Source organism: Phodopus roborovskii, unplaced genomic scaffold (assembly GCF_943737965.1).
Source record: "Phodopus roborovskii unplaced genomic scaffold, PHOROB, whole genome shotgun sequence".
NCBI lineage: Eukaryota > Metazoa > Chordata > Mammalia > Rodentia > Cricetidae > Phodopus > Phodopus roborovskii.
In genome coordinates this window covers 6,442,213-6,467,571 of record NW_026126645.1, presented here as the reverse complement: position 1 = coordinate 6,467,571, position 25,359 = coordinate 6,442,213, and the positions used below count along the sequence as shown (strand labels likewise).

General features: G+C 53.6%; 1 protein-coding gene across 6 annotated transcripts in view; it reads left to right on the top strand.

Annotated features, from left to right (window-relative positions):
- Arhgef10l (Rho guanine nucleotide exchange factor 10 like) overlaps nucleotides 1-25,359 on the top strand; it is a 142,477-nt gene that overhangs the window by 74,874 nt on the left and 42,244 nt on the right. For 5 of the 6 annotated variants that reach the window (XM_051173753.1, XM_051173751.1, XM_051173752.1 and 2 more), the window contains 12 exons: nucleotides 1,818-1,926; nucleotides 4,913-5,019; nucleotides 5,343-5,420; nucleotides 6,333-6,512; nucleotides 7,389-7,505; nucleotides 8,691-8,783; nucleotides 10,333-10,506; nucleotides 14,384-14,529; nucleotides 17,054-17,235; nucleotides 19,920-20,035; nucleotides 20,428-20,555; nucleotides 22,353-22,453. In XM_051173753.1, coding sequence (XP_051029710.1) covers nucleotides 1,818-1,926; nucleotides 4,913-5,019; nucleotides 5,343-5,420; nucleotides 6,333-6,512; nucleotides 7,389-7,505; nucleotides 8,691-8,783; nucleotides 10,333-10,506; nucleotides 14,384-14,529; nucleotides 17,054-17,235; nucleotides 19,920-20,035; nucleotides 20,428-20,555; nucleotides 22,353-22,453 — 1,531 coding nt within the window. Of the gene's footprint in view, nucleotides 1-1,817; nucleotides 1,927-3,994; nucleotides 4,185-4,912; nucleotides 5,020-5,342; nucleotides 5,421-6,332; nucleotides 6,513-7,388; nucleotides 7,506-8,690; nucleotides 8,784-10,332; nucleotides 10,507-14,383; nucleotides 14,530-17,053; nucleotides 17,236-19,919; nucleotides 20,036-20,427; nucleotides 20,556-22,352; nucleotides 22,454-25,359 lie in introns of those variants that run through there. The other variant, XM_051173755.1, reaches the window with a different exon arrangement.

Genomic DNA, 25,359 nt, shown 5'->3' with positions numbered 1-25,359 from the left:
CCCTTCCTGGCTCTTGCCTAGACCCCTCTCCATTCCCACTCCCTGCACACCTGCCAGAGAGATGTCAGTGAGCCACAGCAGTAACCAGTGGCATTTTGAACCCAATAACTCCTAGAATGACCTGGGGTTCTCCTTTTAAAACATGCAGGTTCCTAGCCAGACCTGGCAGCCATATGCCTGGATTATCAGTACTTGGGAGGTGGAGTCAGAGGCAGGAGAATTGGGAATTTAAGACCAGCTTGCACTGCATAACACAGGACCAGGCTTCTGGGTGATGCTGTTGGCAGTAGTATATGGGCTCAGTTGGGTAGCACACAGCATGGGCTGTGGAACCCTGTGGATCTGGGTTCAATCCCAGCCTCACTGCTTACCCACTGAGTGATCCTGGGCAGACCCCTTGGCTTCTCCGAGTCTCCTTTCTTTGCCATGAGTGGTAGTGGTCCCATGGAAGGGTACATATGCCAGGCCAATTCAGGGAACATTCTGGGGTGTTCACCTGCTGTTCATCTTTGTTCAGAAAAATGCCCAATGGAAAGGGCTCTGGTGTCCCCTGAAGGCCATACTGAAGGGACTCTGAGAATAGACCCATTGATGGTTCCACGTAGAATATTAACCCCATAGTTGGATGTGCCCCAGAAGAGAGGTACACTCTGTGCAGTTTCTGGGGTTGATGTCTGTTCCCCACCCTATTAGATTTTCAAAGATGCTTATGACCCTTCCTGCAAGAGACCAAAAATCATAGCTATGGATACAGCAAGGGGTTCGGGTCCACTTCCTCTTCCCCTTGTTTCCTGAAAGCCAGTCTTGTTCCTGAAAAGCCGTCACTCTGTGTTGGTTCTCTAGCCTCAGCCCGCCCCCCGAACCCCAGGCTCTCAGCTACTCTCATACTATCAGCCCCCCAGTCTCTGAGCCCACCTCCCCCAGGCTCTCTGTCGCTCCTCACTCAGACCCCATGAGGAGAAGTATGTAGCCCTTTAGCAGAAGCGAGGCCAGTGAATCCAGGGAAACCTTCACTGCCAAATTTGCATCCTCATCTTCATCAGAGTCTGAGGAAGGAGGGGTTTCCTGGAACATCCACGCCATGGCTGGGTGACTTTCCCATTGAAAGTGAAATGAAATGAAATTGAGATTTCCAATTCTTAGTCACACGGCATGTTCAGAGTGTCCAGTAGTCACCCGTGGTCCCCATATTGGTGCAGGTACACTGCCCTGTGGAACATTCTGATACCGAATGTTGGCATTGTTGGGGCAGGGGCTCCTAGTGGCAGGGTATCTGCTTCCCACTCTGAGCATGTCACCGCCCTCTCCCTGGTGTCAAGACCTGCTTGGCTTGCTTTATTGGCAGCATTGGGCTGTGGCTTCTGCATCCTGTGGCCCCAGTTTTCCCTCCCTGTGGGCAGAGGCTTGAACAAGGGGCGGGGCTTAGCAGAGAGAGGGATCAGACTTCAGGGACCTTCCCAGAGCTGGCCTGTTCAGTCTAAGCCCACCTGGGAGGGTAGACTGCACTTAACTTCTGTTTGAGGTTCAGAGATGTCCACTTGCTGAGGAGTATCAGAACTGGGGTTTGAACCCAGACCTGGCCCTATCCCCATCTCATTACCCCCTTAAGTAGACGGAAGAGGTCAGGCCTTCTCCTGCCCATGGAGGGACCCTAGAGCATGAGCCCATCTCCCTCCCTGCCACCCCTGGCCTCTGCTGCTCACCTATCCAGAATGGATGGAAGGGAGCTGACTAGCTCTGATGTCTGGGCTGAGGTCCCTTGAAGCAGGGTTCCACATCTCCCCTCAGCCTCTGATGAGCCCCCTATGTCTGCTCAGATGACCCAGCTCATGAAGGCCGCCAAGAGCGGGACCCGGGATGGGCTGGAGAAGACTCGGATGGCCGTCATGCGCAAAGTCTCCTTTCTGCACAGGAAAGATGTCCTGGGTAAGCAGGGGTGGCACTCAGCAGTGTTCTGGGGGTGGGGCACACTGCGGGGTTATGTTGCTAGTACCTGGCCTCTTCTGAACTGGACCCCAAATGTCTGGGTCAGTCCCAGCTTGCTTCCCACACTTCTGAATGGCATGGCCAATCTCTTCTGTGAGCTGTGGGGCCTCCCTTCAGTATGTGGCCATAGCTCTTGCCTACTTGCCTCCTGGTTCACCTGGCTTTATCTAGAATGTTCTTTGTCCATCTTCATCTCACCACTACTTATTGAATACCTACTAAACGCTGTCCTCAGTGTACCTAACAGTATTTCTTCCAGGGGCTTCAAGTGCAGTGGGGAATGATGGTTTAGATGACATGACATTAGTCTCTTAGGTCTCTGGGGGAGTGTGGACATGAGCATGGATAGAGGTGAAAGGTGAGGTAGAGAATGGAACTCTAGGGCAAAGGTTGAGCATGCAAAAAGGCGTTGAGGGGCAACATTTATGGCGTATTTGTTGGGTGCCTCTCTTGATCTTCACAGACGAGACAAAACCGGTGTAGAAGAGCATCTTATGCCAATTTGCAGATGAGGGGATAGGTCATAGACTTTCCTGAGAACATACAGGCATGAGGGTGAAGGAGGAGGCCGAGGTGAGAGGTCAGGGTCGGGTCTATAGGCCTGGCTGGGTGCTTGTCCTTAAAGTCATCAGAGAGTCACCAGGACGTTAGGCAGAAGTGTTCCATGGTTGGATTTGATCGATTGACCATTTACTCATCCAATAAACTGTCTGCTGTGGGCTACTATGGATAGGAGCCCACAGGCCCCGGATACAACTGTGAATGGGGTGTCTATGAACTGCCCTGGATTCCCGCAAACCTAATGTTCTGATTGGAGTGATAGGAGGTGAAAGTGTGAGCAAATTGGTAATATAATGTCCAGTCACAATAGGCGCTCTGGGAGGAAAATATAGCTGGGGTGGGGGAGGGAGCAGAGGAAGGGCTGTATGGGGGTGTGCTGAGAGCTGAAGCCCTCTGATGAGATGGCACTTTGGCATCTGGGGTGAGTCATGCGGGTAGTTGGGGGGAGGGTTGGTTGAGGAAGTGATGCAGGTGGAGGGGGTCCTGTGATCCCTTTTGCTACTTTTGTCTTGGCTGCCTCCTGCACCTGCCAGCCCCAGGCATTGCCTGGCATCTGCTTGGGGCAGGAGGTGAGGATTCTGCCTCCATGCTCACCTGCCCAGCCATTATCGTGGCTCCTCTCCCTGCCCTAGCCACTCTCCCAAGATGCCCCAGTTCCTCAGGCCCCGCTCACGCCTCCATCTCTTGCTTTTGATGCCCACCAGGGCATTGATCCCCTCTTCCAGATCATTTTCAGACTGGAAGTCCTCAAAAGGTTCCCGGCAAGGCCCAGCACCTGTGATGTGTTATATCTTTGGGGACAACGGACAAGAGGGCAAGGGGACAAGATGTAGGACAGTAGGTTAACAGCCAGTGATGTCTGGACAGGACTCTGAAGATGCCAGACCTCGGGTGGGAGGAGGCTTCATCCGGGGAGTGCCTTCTTCTGGCTTCTGGTGCTTGGAAGGAACATGGCTCCAAGCCAAGGAGAACCCGTAGCGCCTCCAGTCTTGTGGAAATGGTGCTTTTTTCCCTGTTTTGTGCTTCAGTTTCCTCCTTCATGCAATGGGGCTAGTAATGGAGTGTTCCTGTCTCCTTAGGCCATGGAGACGGTGACCATGTTATAGTGCACACAGAAAGAGTCCTGCACAGCGACATTGTTTTTGATGACTGTCAGCCCTGGTGGCATTGGGTGCCAGGGTAGCATCACGCTGACTTGGGCCCCAATCCAGTCTCTCTGGTCTCACAGTTGGGACCACACCCAGTTCTCTTTGAGGTAACACTTTAACACTAGCGGAGCTGATCACCCCATGCCTCCTTTACCTTTGTGGGGGCACTGGCTCCAATAAGGGACTAGACAGGCCCGGTGGCTGGGGACTGTTTCTGGAACACCCTATCCACTCCGCCCACTAGCCCTGGGCCTAACATGACCCTCCCCCGGAGGCGTTATTAATAGCTGAGCGGCTCAGATCACAGGCCAAGAATGTTACCCAGAAGCTCATGGGGGAAGAGGAAGCCTCGGACAAGGCGGCTGGGGTGGGTGTGTGGTGATGCCCCAGGCAATATGTGGGCCGGGCAGGAGGGCCTTCACCACCCCCACCCTCTTCCCCACACTGCCATTCGCTGTCCGTCCTCCTCCTCCTCTGTGTCCTGCTCAGGTAAGGGCCTGACTGGGTGTCCCTCTTTTCTGCCAGCTGGACTGGCTACTACTTCTCTTTTTCTCTGTCTCCTGCTTCCTGCTACCCGTGGCTGCCTGCCTTGGGCACTGGAACCTCCGAACAGCAGGGGCTCATCTCGTTGGGGAAGTCAGAGTCTCGGAGGATGACCCTGCCCTTCGCCCCTTTGGCATCCTATCAGGCCTTCTTTTCTCCTGGGTTGCTGTTGGACTCTCTCTGCCATAGGCTAAGCCCAGCCCTCGTAGCCTGGAGTCCTTGTCACACCAGCTGAGTGGGCTCCCTTTGGGGTATCTTTGTATTTTTAAAAAAATGGTAGTGCAAAGTTGATGGGTTGATTATTCTTCGGCTGTATTTTCCTCCCTGCATTTTGGCATCCAGATGAAAACTATTTTTAGTGCCCAATGATGGGGACATGAGTGGTTGGCCCATGCCAGGCTGGAGCAGGCGGAGTAGGTAGGTCTCAGCAGGGACAGTGGTCCTGTAGGGGGCCATTTCCTCATCCTCCAACTCTCTCTCACACTCCCTCAACCAAAGGCTCTAGGGGAGCAGCCATGGACCATAGGGAACTGGAGCTGGAGCTGACTCGCTTGGCTCGGAGCATCTGTTTCCAGATTGATTCGGGGCTCTTTGAATGGTTCTCACTTCCTGAGCCTGGAGCAGGGTGTATCACCCCCGCCTTAGCTGTACCATCTTCCCATTTGTCTTCCCAGGTGACTCGGAAGAGGAAGATATGGGGCTCCTGGAGGTTGGTGTGACAGACTTCAAACCTCCAGCCCCAGAGCTGGGCCCCATGCCGGATGGCTTGAGTCCTCAGCAGGTCTGTGGGGAGGTGTGGCAGCTACCGGCCTGCTGCCTGGGGCTATGCTAGCTAGAATCTGAGGGCAAATGATCATGAAAGGGAGGGGGGCTTTCGTAGGGAGCTGGACTCTGTGTTCCACACTGTGGGTCTGGAGATGGTGAAGTCCAAGGGTTTGGGATGCTTAAGATCCACTTAGCCCCAAGACCAGCAGAGCAGGGGTGTCTCTTGGTCTGTGCCATGTGGCTCTGGGGCTCCTGGGTCCTGTAGCTGTCATCTCCCCTTTTTGAGTTTGCTGCTACTCCTCGGCTCCCATGTCCTGACTGTGCTCTCGGCCCGAGCAGGTGGTCCGCAGACACATCCTGGGCTCCATCGTGCAGAGTGAAGGCAGCTATGTGGAGTCTCTGAAGAGGATACTCCAGGTAAACCAGAGGACTCTAGGGGTCTCTGGGATGACGGCAGGAAGGGCTCTGCAGAGTCATCTTATAAAGAACATCTGGGGATTGTGGTAGCTTTACAGAGAAGGGGCTAAAAGCCAGCCCTGCTTCTGAGGGACAGCAGGACCAGTGGGGAAGCCAGGGGTTTCCAAGGCCTCTGTTTACAGTGGGAACTGTATTCTGGAGTGAAACTGTGAGCCTCTGAAATAAGAAAGTCAAGACATGTGTTCCTCTTTGTGCCTGGCAGGGACTGTGTCTTCCCGGCCATTCACATAGTCCTCAAAGCAAGTGTGCAGGACCATGCCCCCTCTCCTCACACTGGAGTGCTCAGGGGACGCTAAGCAGAAGTTTGAGTGACATGTATGTGGACCCTTGTCTAGCTTGGGCCTTCAAGACCTGGACTCCTCAAGGATGTCAGAATGAGGCCAGCAATGATGGGAACTTCTGGTGTGGGGACCGTTTGGGACCCAGATGAATAAGCCCAGGCATCAGTGTGAAGTGACTGGAGAGAGTTCCGGGAACTGTGGTGACCTGAGACCGCACTGCTCAGCCACACTGGTGGCTCTGAGCTTCCCCACTGGCCAGCCTTGGCTTCAAGTCACCTACCCAGAGTCCTCACACACAGCTGGTGTAGTAGCGATCCTTTTGCTCCCAAGCCGGCTTAGCACAGAAGTTCTTGGATAGGGGGCATTTGTGGAGTGACAGAGACAGGACAGAAATGTCACATTCACGGAGAACCTTCTAGAAACGTCCATGAAGAAGGCAGGAGGCTTTCACCTGTATCAGAAAGGCCCCTACTGGGTGGAGGTGGCGGGGTCTGCTCAGTTCTCAGCCTGCCTTGTCTCAGGTGACCTTGAAGGTAGCTGGTCTCATTCCTGCTCCCACCCATCCTGGCAGGATTACCGCAACCCACTCATGGAGATGGAGCCCAAGGCCCTGAGTGTCCGCAAGTGTCAGGTGGTCTTCTTCCGCGTGAAGGAGATTCTCCACTGTCACTCCATGTTCCAGATCGCCCTGTCCTCCCGCGTGGCTGAGTGGGACTCCACTGAGAAGATTGGGGACCTCTTTGTAGCCTCAGTATGTGCCCACTTAGATAAGCTGGCCCAGCCCCCACCCCCGCCCGGTTGCCCCGTCCAAGTCAGTGACGTCAGAGCCCCCCAGGCATTGTGTCTAGAGGCTGGCATGATGCCCTGATGTTCCAGAAGAGGTGTGCCAGGCCGAGGCAATGTTTAAGCCAGGGAATAGTGGCAGTATGGCTGGAGACCAAGCTCATGGGCAGCTCCCTGACTCGGTCGGTGCAGGTTCTAGGCATGCCAGGCGTGATCATCGAGGCTTGCACGTGCTGGCCCATGCTGCATTCATAGCTCCAGGACGAAGCCTTGGGATCTGGGGTGGGGGAAGAGCCCTGCCTGGATCGTGGTCCTGGGGTCCTGGTTCCAGTTTGCTTTCACAATCTCAGGCAGGTCTTAGGATGTCTTTGGGCTCAGATTCCACACCTGTGGAATGAGGGGTGTGCTGGATTTCTGCTTCTCAATCTGAAATCCTCGGACTTCAGAGAGTGAGTGGGCAAGATGGTCAAGCCAGCTTTGCTCAGTTGTGAGCTAACAGGCAGGATGGTTTTGAGAATGACAGTGCTTGGGAGAGCTTAGATGTGCCATCCCATGTGGATGTGTCCAGGGGGCTATGGTGAGAGGTCAGCTGACTTCTCACATTTGTAGCTCACATCTCCCCAATTTCCTGGCAAGGAAGTAGATGGGGCCCAGGCAGCATCCCTGCCCTAGGCTGCCTTCTCTCTCGTGTAGTTTCCAAGTTCCAGGTTTCCTGTCCCCTTGGAACAGTCTTCCCAGCTCCAAGACTCCTTCCTCCCTGAGCAGGGTCTCGGAAGCATCATAGGGTGGGTGCGACTGCCTTGCCCCGCCCTGTTGATGTGGCTCCCGCCCCCATTTCTTACAGTTCTCCAAGTCCATGGTCTTAGATGTGTACAGCGACTATGTGAACAACTTCACCAACGCCATGTCCATCATCAAGAAGGCCTGTCTCACCAAGCCAGCATTCCTCGAGTTCCTCAAGGTAACCCAGGGCCATGCAGTCCACACTCACACAGGGTGGACTTGGAGAGGTGCCTCAGGAGAGAAGGGACATTGCCATGCCAACTTTGGTGTCATGGCTGTGGCTAGATTATCTAGGAACCCAGTCTCCAGGGAGATATCCCTTCCTTCCCTGGGAGGAAGATGATAAAGTTAAAGGGTCTGTAGTCAGCTCAGGACCCTGCCCAACAGGGTGCTGGGCAAACTGGCACACAGATGGATCTGTGTGGTGGGTACCACAGGGTTGGCCTGTGTTCTCACGGGCCATGACATGGACATCTCCAGGTCTTGGACTCCAGGCTCAAGAGTTTGGGAAGCTACAGGACTCTTTAGCCGTGGCAAGGTTCTAAGGTTCTCCGTGGTGGGGTTCAGTGGGTGAGGGACACAGCCCTGCATCCAAAAGAGGACACAGGGGCATGAGATGTTGTGGGCTTTGGCAGGAGAACTCTGCCCAGTGAAGAGGACATAGACCAGGCTGCCTTCTCAAGGGGGAACCATCTGCTAGGGGCTTTGGGGAAGATAGTTAGAGGGCTGTTCCCAGTGCAAATACTGACAAGAGGCAATGTGGGAGCAGGCAAGGCTGGAAGGGTTTGTGGGCTGTGGGGTACCTTACAAAGAATGGTCCCTCCCTCGGGCAGTGTAGTTTAGTTTGGGCTCTTCTGGATCTTCAGGCCGTGGGTGAAGCAAGAGTATTTAAAGCATTGAGGAGCCATGGAAGGGCTTTGAGCTGGGGCAGAAAACATGGAAGCTGCTAGGGAAGCTATGAGGTTGCCAGGGATATGGGCCAGGGCCCACGTAACGTGTGGGTGGAGTAAGCAAGTAGATGTGTGCACAGCAGGACAGGGAGACCCCCATGCTCACCCTCACCCTGGCCCAGGCCTCTGTTCTTAGTTTACATAGAGGGAATGATAATGTTGGTTCCCTATAGACGGCAGAGAGTAAACTGTTGGATTATCCAGTTTTGCCTTTAGCTGGCAGGCTGTCAGTGACTGTTCAGGTTCCCCGAGGGTGTGGCTTGCATAGAGTATGCCACAGTGGGAGGGACCCTGAGTGTGGATTCCAGGTTAAACAGGGAGAGGTTCCTAGGATGGGGACTAGATCTGGACCCTGGCTTTGGACCCTCCCTTGCTGTCGAAGATTGACAAGTGACACAGCCTTGTCCCCACAGCGGCGGCAGGTATGCAGTGCAGACCGAGTCACCCTCTATGGGCTGATGGTGAAACCCGTACAGAGATTCCCACAGTTCATCCTCCTGCTCCAGGTACTGCTTGGGACCCCCCAAGAGTCAGGGGATGGCTGTGGGTGGGGAGGTCATTTGTATCCCTCACGTCTGTGGCCCACTCCTGTTTGGGGACTTGCTTCATCTTTCTTGACTTGGAGAGGTTAACCTATTGTGCTCAGCAGCATTAAGAATATTTATTTTATTTAAAATGTGTATATGGATGTGTCTGTGTGGGGCCATGTATATATGAATGCTGGTACCTTTGGAGGCCAGGGGTGTTGTATCTGATCATACTAGAATTATAGGCAGTTTTCAGTCACCTGATACGGATGTTAAGAAATTGAGTCTTCTGCAAGAAATGGAAGCTCTCTTATTCACTGAGCCGTCTCTTTAACCCATGTGTGTATGTGTATGTGTGTGTCTGTGTGTGTCTGTGTGTGTGTTCACAGTGACCTTGTGGAGGTCAGAGGTCAGCTTGTAGGAGTCAGTTCTGTTCTTCTGTGTGGGTCGTCCCAAGGATTGAATTCCGGTCCACAGGCTCGGTGGCAAGAGCCTTTTAACCTGCTGAGACATCTGTTCAGGCCCACAGTGTATTTTATACTTTTGCTTAGGCCGGAAGGGAATATGGCTTAGCCTTCCAGAACCCCTGCCCCCGGCCCAGGCAGTCTACTGACCTCACCTTGGTCAGATGTCACTTAATCACAAACAAACCCAGAATGCCTGAAGGAGCATCAGCCCCATGCAAGGCCCTGTGGTCAGTCCTCAGAGGGGGTGACCTGGCTGCTCAGATGCAGTGGCCAGGCAGTGGACCTGGTAGCATCTTCCTGTCTATTTGCAGAGCAGCTGCGCTGTGGGTGTGGGCTCTGAGCTAAGAGTACTGTTTACCAAGCCAGCATTCACGCTCCATCGAGGCATTTGCTGTTGGCCCACTGTCTCTCGGTGCTGTGGCATCAAGCATGTCCCCACTGTGCAAGTGTCCCTGCCATTCATCTGTGGGAATTCCTTATCTCCCCTCACTGAAATATGGGCCCAATAAATGATAATTCCCCTCCCCATCCCCTCAGCCAACCCTCCCACCTGCAGCTTTATCTGAAATCTGATAATTCTAGAAGCTGCCTGAAGTGGAATTGCGTAGTGTTTGTCTCTGATGATGTCATGTCCTCAACATTCAGCTGTGTTATAGCATGGGTCAGAGTTGCCTTCTTCCTAAGGCCCATGGGGTGAACTGTTATCTTACCATTTTGTCCCCATCCTCATGGGTACCGGTTGCCCCCTCCTTTGGCTATTGTGATTGACACTGCTGTGAACATGGGTGGACACATGTCTCTTGTGCATGTGTTTAGAACATGCCACATGGTCATTTTGCCTTCATTTCACTACGCCTCAGCCTCGGTCCCCACTGCAACTGCACCCTTCAGGCCTGGTCTGTGAGGACCACAGGGGACGACACTTAGACTCCAAAACAGGGGAGGGCTTGCGTGCGTGCGTGCGTGCATGTGTGTGTGTGTGTGTGTGCGCGCGCGCGCGCACATGTGTGCACATACGTGTGTGGGGCATGTCTTATTTGTACTCTCTCTGGCCCTGGCAGGACATGCTGAAGAACACTCCCAGAGGCCACCCTGACAGGCTGTCACTGCAGCTAGCCCTTACGGAGTTGGAGACACTGGCTGAGAAGCTGAATGAACAGAAGCGGCTGGCTGACCAGGTGGCAGAGATCCAACAGCTGACCAAAAGTGTCAGTGACCGCAGCAGCCTCAACAAGGTGGGTGTGTGCCGGGCCCTTCGGTGTCCTGTGCAACGGTGCCTCACTTGCGGCTCCCAAGCTTGCCCAGGGTCTCTGAGGGTGGAGAGCCCGAGCCACCAGATAGCACATTCATTGTGAGTCCTGTTATTTTAGGACAAAGGAAAGTTTTGTTCATTAGTCTAATTATCAGGACAGAAACCAGAGACAAGAAAGTGAGTGGATTATGAATTCTCCATTTAAATCAGAGTTTTTTTTTGGGGGGGGGGGAGGGAAGGACAGGGTCTCATATATCCCAGGCTGGCCTCAAACTCACTCTGTAGCTGAGGAGGACTTTGAAATTCTGATCCTCCTGCCTCTATTTTCCCATGATGAGATTACATACATGGACCATCATGCCCAATTTATGCGGTGTTGGGAATCGAACCTAGGTTTTTATTCATTTGGGCAAGTGCACTATCCACTGAACTACAGCCCCCTCCCCCAGCCTAAATGCAGGTTCTAGCCAGTGTGCTGGTAAATACCTATGGTTCTTGGGAATTAGAGGCAGGAAGAGCCAGAATTTCAGACTAGCCTGGGCTACGTAGGGAGTTCCAGGGCGGCCAGACATACATATGAGGAAAAAAGACAAGGTCAGCTACTATAGGCTGCCGTCTTCCTGGCGCATGTGGAGTGTGAGTGCCCTGGTATGAGTTCCTTACTGCCCCCTGCAGGCCAGAAGGTCCTACATCTGCCATGCTCACTGGCTGGAGGGTGGAGGTGGACAGGAATGGTCTGCAGGTGAGGTGACTTCGCTAGGGCTTACTGGATGGTTGTTTCCAGAGAGGCGACATGGTGTGAGGCGATAGGAAATGTTCGATGTTCTGGGGAGTCCCAAAGCAGAGCTGAGGCTGGTGGCTGACTGTTCCTGGAAGGGAATTTCAGCAGTGTGAAAAGAATGCCCACTGTCCAGGAGGGTGTCCTGGGAGACCACAGCCCCTTCCGGTCACCATGCTGGCCGGTTTGGAGAACTCTCAGCTGGCACTGCTGACTTTGACTTCTGTTGTTGACCTTCACCAGGTCATGGAATCAGGCTGGGCTGGGTCAGCTGTGGTCCTGAAGTCCTGAGCTCCAGGAACTCCCAAGTGCTGCCCCGTCTGGCCCGGGGCCACAGACATGTTGTAGGCCTCTTTGGGCCTACATTGTCCTTTTAAGAAAGTGGAAGTCATTGGCAGCATTTTGGGTCATGCTATCAACCTCAGATTCGAGGACCTTTCCCTCAGGTGTGGCACCTATCCTGTGTGGTTCCCTCATCTGAGAGTGGTTGCCCACTTCCGTTTGGTCCTATTGCCACTTCTCATTAAGTGTTGGCTCGAAGGCATCTGGTTTGCTTCACCTGTCTGGAAGCCCAAGATTTGGGGTGCGTGGCAAGGAGAAAGGGGTGTTGCCTATTCAGGATTGCCCAGGGTGGCTTCCTCGGGGGTCATTCCTCCCCGACTCTGGACAGTACTGACTTCCCCAGGCCCCAAGCCTGCTGTTTTGGAATGAGTCTGGAGGGGAGGCCTCAGTTCCTGAAGCCCCCTGTGCTGCTTCCTGTTGGAGAGGCTTCTCCTTCCAGCAGCAGACAATGCCTGGCAGGAGGAGAGAGGCCTGTTGGTACCACTGCCCCGGGAAGAGCTGTCTGTTCTCTTCCCCTGCCTGTCCCCACTCCATCCCCCAATGCCCAGACGTAGCAGGGGGTGGGCAGCCAGATGCAGTTGCTGTCGGCTAGAGGATGGAGGGATCTGAGCTGCAGTTTCTCCCTGATAAAGGGTGAGCTGGGCAGGTGTGGATACTAATGTGGACAGGGGTGTCAGTTGCACACTGTCGCCCGCTCCTGCTCCATCCAGGGGACAATCTGGGGCGGCTGAGGATCTGATCAGTGGCCGTCCTCGGGCCATCAGCAGAGGAAAGTGGAAGTGAAACTGGGAGGGGCAGAAAGAGACCCATGGGCTGTTTAGAAACAGCCAACTCAGGAGCCTCCAGAGGGGTGCTGGGCCATGGCTTTCCCCTTTTTAATCTGCATAAGGGATAGGGCCTACGGCCGCAAGCCCAAGGGACTTTCCTCTTCCCAGAGTAGTTCAGCTGCTCTCATGGTGTGGGAGACTGCTGCCTGAGTTATGCTGTCTGCCTTGCTTGCGGACACTGTGGGGAAGCAGGGCCATAGCAATGGTGGGGACCCTAGCGACCTTGGGGCTTCTGTAAGGTGGGAACAGTGGGACTCCTCCCTCTCCTGTTGAGCCAGGCACTGGCACACAATGCAGGGGGGCAAAGCAGCGGGGGTCATCCTGTGGGGGCTGTGTGTGTGTGTGTGTGTGTGTGTGTGTGTGTGTGTGTGCACGCGTGCGTGCCCGTGCGCGCTGTGGGCACTGCGCCCCTCTAGAATCTGTTTCGGTACCTTAGGGCTGAGCTGGCGGAGTAGATGGGGGTTTTTCTGAGAACTGCAGTGCCGACCACATAGCAGGGTCCATGCCACTAGGACCTTAGTTTGTGCATTCACTTGAGGGGTGCTCTGGGAAGCAGGGTTCTCCTCAAGGGAGGCCAGCAGGGAGAGGTTGGAACCAAGATGGTTGGAGTGACAACTATTCAGTAACAGATTTCACTGCGTCCTCCCCGACCCACTTAAAAAAAAAACATAGGAAAAAGATACTTCTCAGAGGGATTTGGATGGCTTGGGGGCCCCTGTGATGTGGGGTGGGCTCGCTCAGGTCTTGGGATCTGAGAGGCTTTGGTCTCCTTAGAACAGGCAGTGTTGACGGGCAGATCTAGGCCCTTCAAGGAATGATGTGGGCTGGTGAAGTTCAGCAGGTCATAGTGAAGCCATTGGCGCTCCTTCCAGGTCAGGTGTCCCCAGAAAGCCACATCTCCCCAAGACAAAGACAGTCTCAAACAGCAGTACCTAAACACTGCATATCTAATGCAGGGTGTCCTGTGCCCTCCCAGGGACACACTCAGTAAGGCCCTGGGCCCGTTTAATGTGCTCTGCTGCGGCCTTGAAATCCATGCTAACCTTCGAGCCCGTGTTTGCCTGGTTAGTGACTTTGGGGATTGACTTGGTAGATACCATGTTCATTACTCGTGTGATCTGAGCAGTGGATGTACCGAGGCCCCGACTGAAGTGTCCTGTGACTGCCCAGCTGGGGAGCACAGGCGCTGCTCAGAGTCAGTGTCTGTCACTCTAGAGTGTGTATTTGGTGAAGGTGGTTATGGGATCACGATACATGGGAATGATGGCAGAAACCAGCTCACCCGAAGAAGAGGCTGCTGGGCTCACTCCGGCAAGGGTGACTAGTCAGGTTCCCCAGGTTCTCCCTGAAGTAGAGACCCCAATGTATGTGCTCTGGGCTCCCCTGTTTAGTGTATCTTGCTATCTAGTGATAGGTGTTGGCTCTCGGTCCTCCTCTCCCTCTCGAAACTGCCCTCTTTGTTTCTCTTTGTTTCCAGAATCTCTAGCCCAGGTTATTCTCAAATTCCGTAGTTAGCTGAAACTGACCTTGCACTTGCCACCCTCCTGCCCTCAGTCCCAAGGGCTGGGATTACAAGGGTGTGCCACCACACTTGCTTTGTGTGGTGCTGGGTTTGGAACCAGGACATGGTGTGTTCAAGGCAATCACTCCATGGTGAGGCACTTCCCATGCCTTCTGCTGTTTGGGAGAGGTCTCACCGCATAGTCCAGGCTGGCATGAACCTCATGGTCCTGCCCCAACCCCTGAGTGCTGGGGTTACTGTAGGTTACTGTAGGTGTACATCACACCACACACTGCTGGTCTCCTTTTGTGGAAGGTGGGAGAGGTTCTGAACCTCTGGCCTGGCAGTCCGTGAAGCATCCTAGATTGTGACATCGGCATTGACCTACCTTCTCTGTGCCTTCCTTCTCCAGCTGTTGACCTCTGGACAGCGGCAGCTGCTTCTGTGTGAGACGCTAACGGAGACGGTGTATGGAGACCGTGGGCAGCTGATCAAGTCCAAGGAGCGCAGGGTCTTCCTGCTCAATGACATGCTGGTCTGTGCCAACATCAACTTCAAGTAAGAGCCCGGAGTGGGGTGGGGCACCCCCTTTCTTGTCTACTCTTCCCTCCCCAGCCTCGGGGCATGGTCCCGCGACAGCCCCATGAGGTCTCAGACATTTCACCTTCCTCTCACCTCCCTCATGCCCTGTCTCCTTGACCCCTAATGCCAGGATTTAGACTAGTCAGGGTTACCCTCTGACCCCAGACTCATTGTTAGTCACAGCCCAGGGATGTGTGCTACAGACTCCGCTCTTACTAGGTCTGTGTGCTACAGACTCCGCTCTTAGTAGGTCTGTGTGCTATAGACTCCACTCTTAGTAGGTCTGTGTGCTACAGACTCCGCTCTTAGTAGGTCTGTGTGCTACAGACTCCGCTCTTAGTAGGTCTGTGTGCTACAGACTCTGCTCTTAGTAGGTCTGTGTGCTACAGACTCTGCTCTTAGTAGGTCTGTGTGCTACAGACTCTGCTCTTAGTAGGTCTGTGTGCTACAGATTTTGCTCTTACTAGGTCTGTGTGTTGCAGACTCCGCTCTTAGTAGGTGCATGTGTTATAGACTCTGCTCTTACTAGGTCTGTGTGCTACAGACTCTGCTCTTAGTAGCTGAGCCTGCACCTTGGAATTGAAGAGGGTTTCCTTGTGTCTACCCCAGATCCCTGCTTCTTTAGCTCACATGGGTTCCTGATGTCAGGGCTATTTGTATCCACTCCCCCTCCCCCAGAGCAGTTTCTGCCTCTAGGAGTATGGTTTCCAGCCCATGGGAGGCTGTAGAAACATCCAGAACTGGGGTGTGGGCTTAGCCTGAGATAGCAGAAACAGTTGGTGTGGCCTGCAGCTGCTTTAAGCGCTGGGACCTCACATTGGCTAGCACGGGAGTCCACACAGATGCCAAGACCGCTGGCTTCACTTGACCATTTGAGTGATGTAACGTGTGGGGCCACTTTGCCCCAGGCCATGAGAGCTGGGAGCTGGGACCTGTGCTCTGCAATCCTCCTGACCTTACCGGAAAGGGAACTCACAGATGTCCCTTGTGTGGCCCTGTAGGTGTAAGGAGTGGGGACTATTCTATGGTGCACTCCTAGAATTCATGCTGTGACCTTTATAGCAGGATCCTGGGAGGATCTCTGTTCTCAAAACCTGACACTTTAAGAGCCTGGGACACAGCCTGGTGCAGCTGTTAGAGTCAGGCCAGAAAGTGTCCAATGAATGTCAACTGAGGCCAGCTCTCCCACTTCCTAGCTTGGGTACTCACAGTGCTGAGCGTGAGCGTGAGTGAGTGTGTGTGTGTGTGTGTGTGTGTTTGTGTGTGTTTAGAGTCTCATTTACACTCTGCACCCGGCATTGGTTTGTGCATTTCTATTTGTGGCCACAGTGGGCTTGGGAAACCTTGTGGCTATGGATCACAGGTCCTGGGAGGGGAGTAAGCAGAGCTGCCAGGCTCACACACCCACTGTCACCCTGTCTCTCCATCCGCTCACCCGTCAGCTATGGAGCCTGCTCTGTGCTGATTCCCTGCTTCCGGCTTGGTGGGAGATTTGGCAAGGAAGCCTCTGCCACAGGTGGATGTGGGTGCTCACTCACTGACCCACACATTCATTCATTCATTAATCTCCAAATGCTCTGAATCTTTCTAAAACCTTTTAAACAGTGTGTGTGTGTGTGTGAGAGAGAGAGAGAAGTATGTGTATGTGTGTGTGCGTGTGTGTGTGTGTGTGTGAGAGAGAGAGAGAGAGAGAGAGAGAGAGAGAGGGAGAGAGAGAGAGAGAGAATAGATCAGGGTACAATTGCTCTGGGAATCAATTTTTACTCTTCCTACTATTTGGATCTTGGGGATGGAATTCAGATCATCAGGCTTGGTGGCAAGTACCTTTATCCACTGAGCCATCTCGACGATCCCAGGTTCTTTGAATCTTAGGTCTCACTATGTCCAGACATCCAGCAGGGACAGGGCCAGACCATCGCCCTTCCCAGCCTTATGCTGATTACAGTTGATCATGTGTGAAGAATGGGGTGCTAGCATTAGGGTTTGGGGACACCAGTTTGCAAATTCGGAGGAGTCACTTAACTTTGCTGAGCATCAGTCTCCTGCCTGGGATCCTGAAGCCACTGGCAAGGTGGCTGTAAGAACTGGTTGAGCCCCAGGGAGGCTTTCACACCTGGCCTTGGTGGCCATGCCTCCACTCTGGAGCTCTCTCCCCCTCCATGTCTGCTGCTCAGGCCAGTGGCTAGCCCCAGAGTTCTCAGCCCCACAGGAATGCGCCACCCAATAACACCTATCCTTCTTGTCTTTTCTCCAGGCCCTCCAACCACAGGTAGGTAGCTTGTGGCTTGGGGACTCGGCCTTGTGACTCTGGTTCTGGACCTGGGCTCCCTGGTGCAATGCCTTGGTGTGGGTTCCCTGCACTGCGGTGGCCTGGCTTGGTTTGGGCCTGAGGTCACGTGCTTGGGCTGTCCGGAGCCTGGCTAAGCTGAGGTGCTGGGAGCTGTGCTGCCTCTGGGCTGGGCTGCAGCAGGATCTCCAGGGCCTGTCTTCCGTCCTGCAGGGGCCAACTCGAGATCAGCAGCTTGGTGCCTCTGGGACCTAAGTATGTGGTGAAGTGGAACACAGCGCTGCCTCAGGTGCAGGTAGTGGAAGTGGGCCAGGACGGCGGTGCCTACGACAAGGACAATCTGCTCATCCAGCATGCTGGCGCCAAGAAGGCCACTGCTGCAGGGCAGGCCCAGAGTGAGTACTGCTTGCCTGCGACCCTCACCTGCCAAGTGTATAACCTGCACCAGGGACCACAGGCTGGCGGGGGCTGGCCCTAGAGACTCTTGCTGTTGTACCTCAGGGCAGGTCTGTGTTTTCACTTGCACTTGTATGTTCCTGTGGCCTCATTGTGCCTCACACCCTGCACACACTCCCCATCCAGTGCTAGACTCCTTCACGCATAGCTCACACAGCAGCAGAGGCCAAGCGTGAACTATTAACTGCCTCCCTTGGGACCTTGGACAGGTGCCTTCTATTTGTGCCCAGTGTGCCTCCTGGGGTGCTAGAGAACTCAGGTCTGTCTGTCTGTCCTTCCTGGGCCCGTGTCTCCCTGTTCTGACCCAGGTTCTCAGACTCTGTTGGGAGACAGGGTAACAGCTTACAAGTGTCCTGCCTGGCCGCATCTCCCTGTCTGCTCTCAGCTGCACACTGGCCACCACCACTGTGCATCTGGACCACTGCAGTGGCCTCTGGCTGCTTTTCTCCTTTGTCCCGTTAGTGCCCCCTCTGCCTTTCCCAGAGCTTATTTCAGATGTAGTATATGTATGTAGTGTACTATGCAGCTGCTACCTCAGTGTTCCGATGCTCTTGGGGAAGAGGCCTGTGTGCCCCTCTTGGGGACATCTGCCTGCCTCCTATTGTCCCTCCTGGCCTCTGATGTAGCCTCTCTGAGTCCTGGCAAGGGAGTGTACTACCTTTGACTGAAGCCTCCTCCCTCCCAGTCTGTCTTTCTTGCTGCTTGTGTCAAGTAACTCTTCCTCCTCTTCCCCATGCCAGTGTCTGGTGACTTGAGCTTGGGCCAGGGCCCTGTCATGGACTTTGTAGGCTGAGTGTAGGGAGGAGGGCATGACCGGTCATATTGCATTCCTAGTCCAGAAGCAAGGGGAGGTGAAGGTTGATGCTCAGTTTACTTTCTCTGTTTTATTTAGTCTAGGGTGCCAGCCCATGGGACGGTGCTGCCCACATTCATTCAGAGTGGGTCTTCCCACTTCAGCTAACATAGTCTGGAAACTACTCACAAAGCTCAGAGGTCTGTCTCCTAGGTGGATCCTGCCAAGTTGACAGTATTCACTGTCTTGACTGACAAGTGGTTGCAGGGAACCCTGGTTTCAGTCAGGGCCTGGGGCCCAGAGATACTAAACCGCAGGCCCGGCAGAGTGGAATACACAGCACCTCCCGCGAATATGGCATTCGAGTTTCGCTTCCCCACTCCCGCTCTGCCCACAGCCCTGCCTGGGTGCTTGCCTCACTGGCCTCCGAAACTTTGGAAATTTTGAGGCATGATTGCGACAGCTGTTTTGGCCCTCTGTGTCCCCTTCCAGATCTGTGAGTGAGGCAGGAGAGTAGGGCCACCCCTCCTTGGGTACCTTCAACCCCATTCAACTCCCTTCTTGCCCATCCCCAGGCTGTTGCTCTGGGGACCCCATGTCCCTAACTCTGTCTCCCTATAGCCGTGTTTCTCAAGCTTGGCCTCCTTGAAAGGAGAGAGGCTCTGTAGATTCTTGGTTGGCCTTAGATTGTTTTGAATATATTATTATGCAAATGTGGACACAGAAAAGTCCTTGCATTTAACACATGTGCTTTTAGCTCTTGAACAACAGTAAAACCCAAACAAAACACAAACTGGATAAAAATAACACTACCGAACAATAAATAAAATTCCTATCCCCATTGTTAATTTGTTGTGACAGGTGACATTTTGTTTTGTTGAACCCAAACTGCTCACAGTATAAATGCAGCATACATTCCTGTGAGTGGGTCCCCCTCGCCCCGTATCCTACATGGAGACTTATGTGGAGCTCCATCTTTGCACCAGCATCCATCCTTTGGGCATTTTCTGTCTGCCAATGCATCATTACCATCCCGTGTGCCCCTGCTCTTTGCTGGCTCCCCATTGGCTTAGCCCCCAAGTCCTCAAAAGCCCTGACCCCCACATAGCAGAATGTGACGTTAAAGTCACAATATCCAGGGGGCATGGGATGCACAACTACTTTTTAGCCACTCACAGTGGTTCAGAAAGAGGCCTCAGTAACCTGACTGAGAAACCATGGCCTGGCATGTGCCACCCTGTTCCTAAGGTGACACCCAAGGATGCCTCTGCACTATCTTGCCAATCACTCCCACTCTGTCTCTTGCTGCCCTGAGTCCCCTGTGTTTGTATCACTATTAGAGCTCTAGGCCCATTCAGTCCCCACCACTGGCTTGTCACACTTTCTCCCAAACATTTTCTACCATCTGGTTAATTCACTTCCCTCCCTTGCTGCCCATCCCCCTGGGTCCTAAGTCCCATTAGAGCAGGGACCCTGCCTGCCCTGCACAGCAGGTCCTCTATATGTCATTGAACAGCTTGTTGTTTACAGGCTGCTGTAAACCTCAGTACCTTTGCACATGCTCTTCTCTGGCTTGTCCATATCCATCACATTCTGGCCTGTTGTAGGCTCCTTAGTTCTTCAAGCATGGCTGATTTAATCTTATGGTCCTTGTGAGCTTATGTCATCATGCCAGGTGTGACACCTTCCTTCTGCTGGGACCTCTCTCCCTGGTCTCATCTCCTCCAGCGTTCCCATTGCCTCTTCTCTATGGACATGGCTTACTTTTCCCTGTCGGCAGATGCTTACCTGCCCCAGCCCCAAGGCTGAGTCCGGTGTCTTCTCTACCAGACAAGGTGTACCTGGGCCCGCCGCGCCTCTTCCAGGAGCTACAGGATCTGCAGAAGGACTTGGCAGTGGTGGAGCAAATCACCCTGCTTATCAGTACCCTGCATGGCACTTACCAGGTGGGCATGACCCCAGGGGTGGTGAGGGGTGTCCCTGCATGATACTTCTCTGCCCCCTGGCTCTGAGCACGGAGCAGTGGTAAAGGCTGGGATCCCCTGACCCTCTCAGCAGCCTTTGTACACATCTGGCTTTGTGCAGTAGCTGGAGGTCTTACAGATCCCCCTTGGCCTCTGTCCCAGGCTGCAGAGCATCCCATATGGAGGGTGTCCCTCTTGGAGGAAGCAGCATCTTGGAGGGCTCTCATCCAGGGCTAGGAAGTCCCGGGTATAGGTGGGATTGCCTCCTATGTGGCTAAATCAGTCCATTTCCCGGGTGCTCTCACTGGGTTAGGACTTGTGTGGTTTGGGGGAAGCCAGGAGACTGTGGTGACCCCTTCCCTCCCCAACACTAGAATTTGAACATGACTGTGGCCCAAGACTGGTGCCTGGCCCTGCAGAGGCTGATGCGAGTGAAGGAGGAGGAGATCCACTCGGCCAACAAGTGCCGCCTGAGGCTACTACTGCCCGGGAAACCTGACAAGTAAGGGGGCAAGGGGGCATCTGGGAGGAAGGGGTGTGCTGCCAGTGAGTGGAAGGGGATGCCCAGAGAGAGAGAGACAGAGAGACAGAGAGACAGAGAGAGACAGAGAGAGATACAGAGAGACAGAGAGAGACAGAGAGACAGAGAGACAGAGAGAGACAGAGAGACAGAGAGAGATACAGAGAGACAGAGAGAGACAGAGAGAGACAGAGAGACAGAGACAAAGAGAGACAGAGACAGAGAGACACAGAGAGACAGAGAGACAGAGAGAGACAGAGAGAGATACAGAGAGACAGAGAGAGACAGAGAGACAGAGAGAGACAGAGAGAGACAGAGAGACAGAGAGACAGAGAGAGACAGAGAGACAGAGACAGAGAGAGACAGAGACAGAGAGACACAGAGAGACAGAGAGATATAGAGAGACAGAGAGAGACAGAGAGAGAGACAGAGAGAGACAGAGAGAGAGACAGAGAGACAGAGAGAGATAGAGAGAGACAGAGACAGTGAGAGACAGAGAGACAGAGACAGACAGAGACAGAGACAGAGGGAGAGCTCCTGGGGCCTCCTGCCTGTCAGGACTGCTGTGTTAAGACAGTACACACCCACTGTGGACCACGCCCCCGCTAGCACCTGGCACATAGTAGGTACTTCGGAATGAATGTCTGAACATCTTGTGACACCCTGGTCGGCTTGGTTCTCTGTTGGCAGACTCAGACTGAGTCATACCCTCTTTCCTCACCCCAGCCTGTGGCATCCCAGATCCTCTTCATAGACCCGGCCTCCCCGTTTTAAGGAGCTCTTCTCACAGGACCGAGCCCAGGAGCTGTGGGACCTCTCTCTGTGTAGAAGCAGTCCCGAGACAGTGACTAACAGGGAAAGGTGTCTACTTGGCCCTTTTCCGGCTATGTAGGATATCCCTCAGTATCCTTGCTTTACAAACAAGCAAATGAGGCTGGGGCCGGGGGCTGGGCAGGGGCAGGGGCAGGCTCAGAACCCCCGGGCTTTGCTTGTGAAAGGAGGTACAGTCCTGTGTAGGGAAGTGCACACTGCTCAGGTGTGGGCCTCTGGGTGGGGGAAGATGGCGTCATGGCAGCAGGTGCAGAGTTGCAGGGAGAGAGAGCAGGGTCCTGGTGTTTGGGTGTGGGAGTCTGCAGCTGAGCGCCAGTCCAGGTTGTCCCCTTCCCTGCTGCCTCCTCTCTCCCCAGCTCCCTAGAGAGTGAGAGATAGTCCTGCCCACCTCCCAGGGGCTGATTGCTCATAGGACTTTCAAGGGGTTCTAGCTGCCCTAAGGCAACCCCGACCGTCTTCTCTATCTCTCCCTCCTCCCTTCTTTCACCCCGTCCTTCCCTTCCATCCATCTTCCCATCCTGTCTCCCTGTTCATTTCCCCCTCCCTCCCTCCCTCCCTCCCTCCCTCCTTCCTCTTTTCCATATGGCATGCATGTCTACTCTGCAACCATCTCCTGAGTGCCTGCCCTGTGTCAGGTGCTGGAGAGAGACAGTGTGAGGTCCTTTCCTTCAGCCGTGGAATTCTGGCAGGTGGTGATACCAGGACCTTAGCTGGCCATAAAGCCAGGGCTGGTGGAGGTCTGGGACTGGGCTGCCGAGAATGGTTTAGCTTCTCTAGCCAGGTGCCCCCTGCCCATCACAGAGGGTGAGTGAGGTCTCCCCAAGGGGGCGGGGCTTTGCCAGGCCACAGGCCTTCCTCCGTCTCCAGGGACATGGTTGGAAAAGAGCCAAGGCCTTCTGGGGATCTGAGTGGCACTCATGGGGTCCTGCCTTATCTTGCCCTCCACAGGTCTGGCCGTCCCATCAGCTTCATGGTGGTCTTCATTACACCGAACCCCCTGAGCAAGATCTCCTGGGTCAACAGGTTACACCTGGCGAAGATCGGGCTCAGTAAGTACAGCCCAGGGCATGTGTAGGGAGGGAGGTTGAGAGTGTGAGCACACAATGGTCAGCGAGGCAGGGGCATTTCCCAGTGGGAGAGAGGCGAAGCCACACAGAAATGCCTGCAGCCCCGTTCTGAACCTTGGACCGATCCCTTTCTCTCTAAGCCTCGTCTCTGAGTTATTGGAAGTTAACACAGAGTGAGTTAGCAGCTACCCGGGCCCAGTGAGGGAGGTCATGCCTAGGGAGTGAGTGTCGAGTCTTCCTGATACAGGGAGGTGATGGCCTTCTCCCTGACAGCCAGCTGCTGCCCACGCTGGTGGTACCTAACCGCCACCGAAGTACATCTCAGTATAGGAAAATAGATAAATAAATCAGATTGGACTCAGCTGATCTTAGTTAAAGGCCTCCTTATGGCCCAACACAGTGCTATTTGCAGTAATCCTAGCACTGGGAGACTAAGGCAGGAGGATTTGGGGTTCAAGGCCCGTCTTAGCTACAGAGAAATGCTGGGACCAGTTTGGGCTCAAAAAAACTGAAACAATAAAACTAAACCTCTTTATAATTGTTTCTGCCTATGCACCCATTAGATCTGACACAGATAGGTAAATGGGTGTTTTGTAGCAGATACTTACAAAATCCCACACTTTTTTTAAAAATTTAAATCATTGAGGACTCAGGCCCAGAGAGGTACAGTGACTTTTGTGTAATCACACAGCAGGGAGGGGGTAGATGTAGGATTCAGATACTGGGCATTGTGCCCCTGAAGCCTGGGCCACCAGTGTGTCCCTCTACCCCATCCCCAGATGATGTCATCTGTTTGTTTTGGGATTTGGCATCTTGGACAGTCAGAGTGCTGTATGGTAAGAAGTCCAGCTGATACTGGGTCTGTTTCTTTACTATGTATCCTTATAGATGCTACTTTTTAATCTTTATTTTACATAGAGCGTCTTGCCTGCTTGTGTGTCTGTGTACCACATGCATGCAGGGTCCTTAGAGGCCAGGAAAGGCGCCAGGTCCCCTGGAACTGGAGTCCCAGGTAGTTGTGAGCCTCCATGTGGGTGCTGGGTATCCAACCCGGCTCCTCTGGAAGGGCAGCTGGTGCTCTAAACCACTGAGCCATCCCTCCAGCCCTTCCAGTAGGGTTAGGGAATATTTCTGAATCAGGAGTCAGGGCCTTTGTCACATGGCTTTCAATCATTAAAAATACCTTATTCATTTGCCTCATTATAGAGCTTTTTGTTTTCTTTTGTTTTGTTCTCTGACACAGGGTTTCTCTGTGTAGCCCTGGCTGTCCTTGAACTCACATTGTAAACCAGGCTGGCTCCAAACTCATAGATCAGCCTGCCTCTGTCTCTTCAGTACTGGGATTAAAGGTGTGTGCCACCACCACCTGGCGTTATTATAGTAATTTTTGTGTGTGTGTGTGTATGTGAATGTGTGGAGGGTGCATTCTCCTAGAGGCCAGAGGACAGCCCAAGATGTTGTTTCCCAGACACCATCTACTTTTAAAAACAAAACTGTGTGTGAGAGTTTGTCTACATAGATATCTGTGCACCATTTTGTATACCAGCCGTTGCATGAGTGCTGGAAACCGAACCTGGGTCCTCTGGAAGTGCACTCAGTGCCTTTAATCACTGAGCCACCTCACCTTTTTTCTGGGGCTCACTGATAAGCTGGGCTGGGTAGCCAGCAAGCCCCAGGCATCTCCCCCTTTCTCTTTGTAAGCATTACCACTCAGATGGGAAAGTGTTCTGGCAGTGGGAGCCAAGGAATACCACAGGTCAGTAAGCACAGCAGCTTACAGCCCTGCTCCAGGGAAGCCTTCCCCATGAAACAGCTCTGGCAACCCCCATTGTAACAACTCTGCCCTGCTAGGGGAAGGTTTCCTCAGCTAAAGTGTTACACCCTGCTCTGCTCTGGCACTGGTGAACATTCCAGCAAAGGAAGGTCGCACCCAAACCTCACTCAAGAGATTTATTGGGAGGGAAGAGAGTGGCTACATCTGCCAGAGTACAAGGAGACAGCAGTAAACTGACTGGGTGCAGGATATATGCCCCCTCGCCCCCCCCCACCCTCCCCTTGAGACAGGGTTTCTCTTTAGCTTTGGAGCCTGTTCTGGAACTCACTCAGTAGGCCCAGGCTGGACTTGAACTCACAGAGATCCACTTGTCTTTGCCTCCTGAATGTGGAAATTAAATGCTTGAACTACTACCACCAGCTTATATAGGGCTTCTTAGGGCGGAGTTTTCCCAGGGAGATTTCCAGGGTGAGGGTTGGTCAGATTTTAGTCCCTTGAGCTCAGATTGGCTGGATCTTGTGTTCAGGGATTGGTTGGCTTTCTGCTTAGTTGGTCAGGAGCAGATTTGGCTCAGGTTTCAGAGCCAAAGTGTGTCTCTTTCACTGGCCTTTATAAGCCTTTTGGCTCTAATTTCAGGCCCAGGGCATATTTCTTTCACTGGCTTTGGTTGCAGGGTCGAAGTGTGTTTCTTTGGCTCTGCTCAGGGAGTTTCTTTGACTGGCCCCCTTTCCCCAAATGCTTCAGTGCTGCAATCGTAAGCCAGGGTCTCCCTATGTAGACAAGAACTCACAGAGATCCCCCTGCCCCTGCTTCCTGTGATTAGAGACCTGTGCCATTACACCCAATTGCCCCCCCCCACACCTCTTTTTAATGTGGCCTCTGGAACTGGAAACCCTTATGGGTCCATGTGATTGTAAGGCAGGTGCTTTACCGACTGATAGTTTTAGGCATAAAGAGCCCTGACAAAACTCAGAAGGCTTTCTGCTCTCGAGGAACTTCAATTAGAGATGGACAGCTGGACATTAAGTGAGGTGCTGGGTGTGAAGTGGGGCCGTGTGGCTGTCACGGAATGTGAGGGCTGTCGGGGAGAAGCCATGGTAAGTAAGAGCGGGGC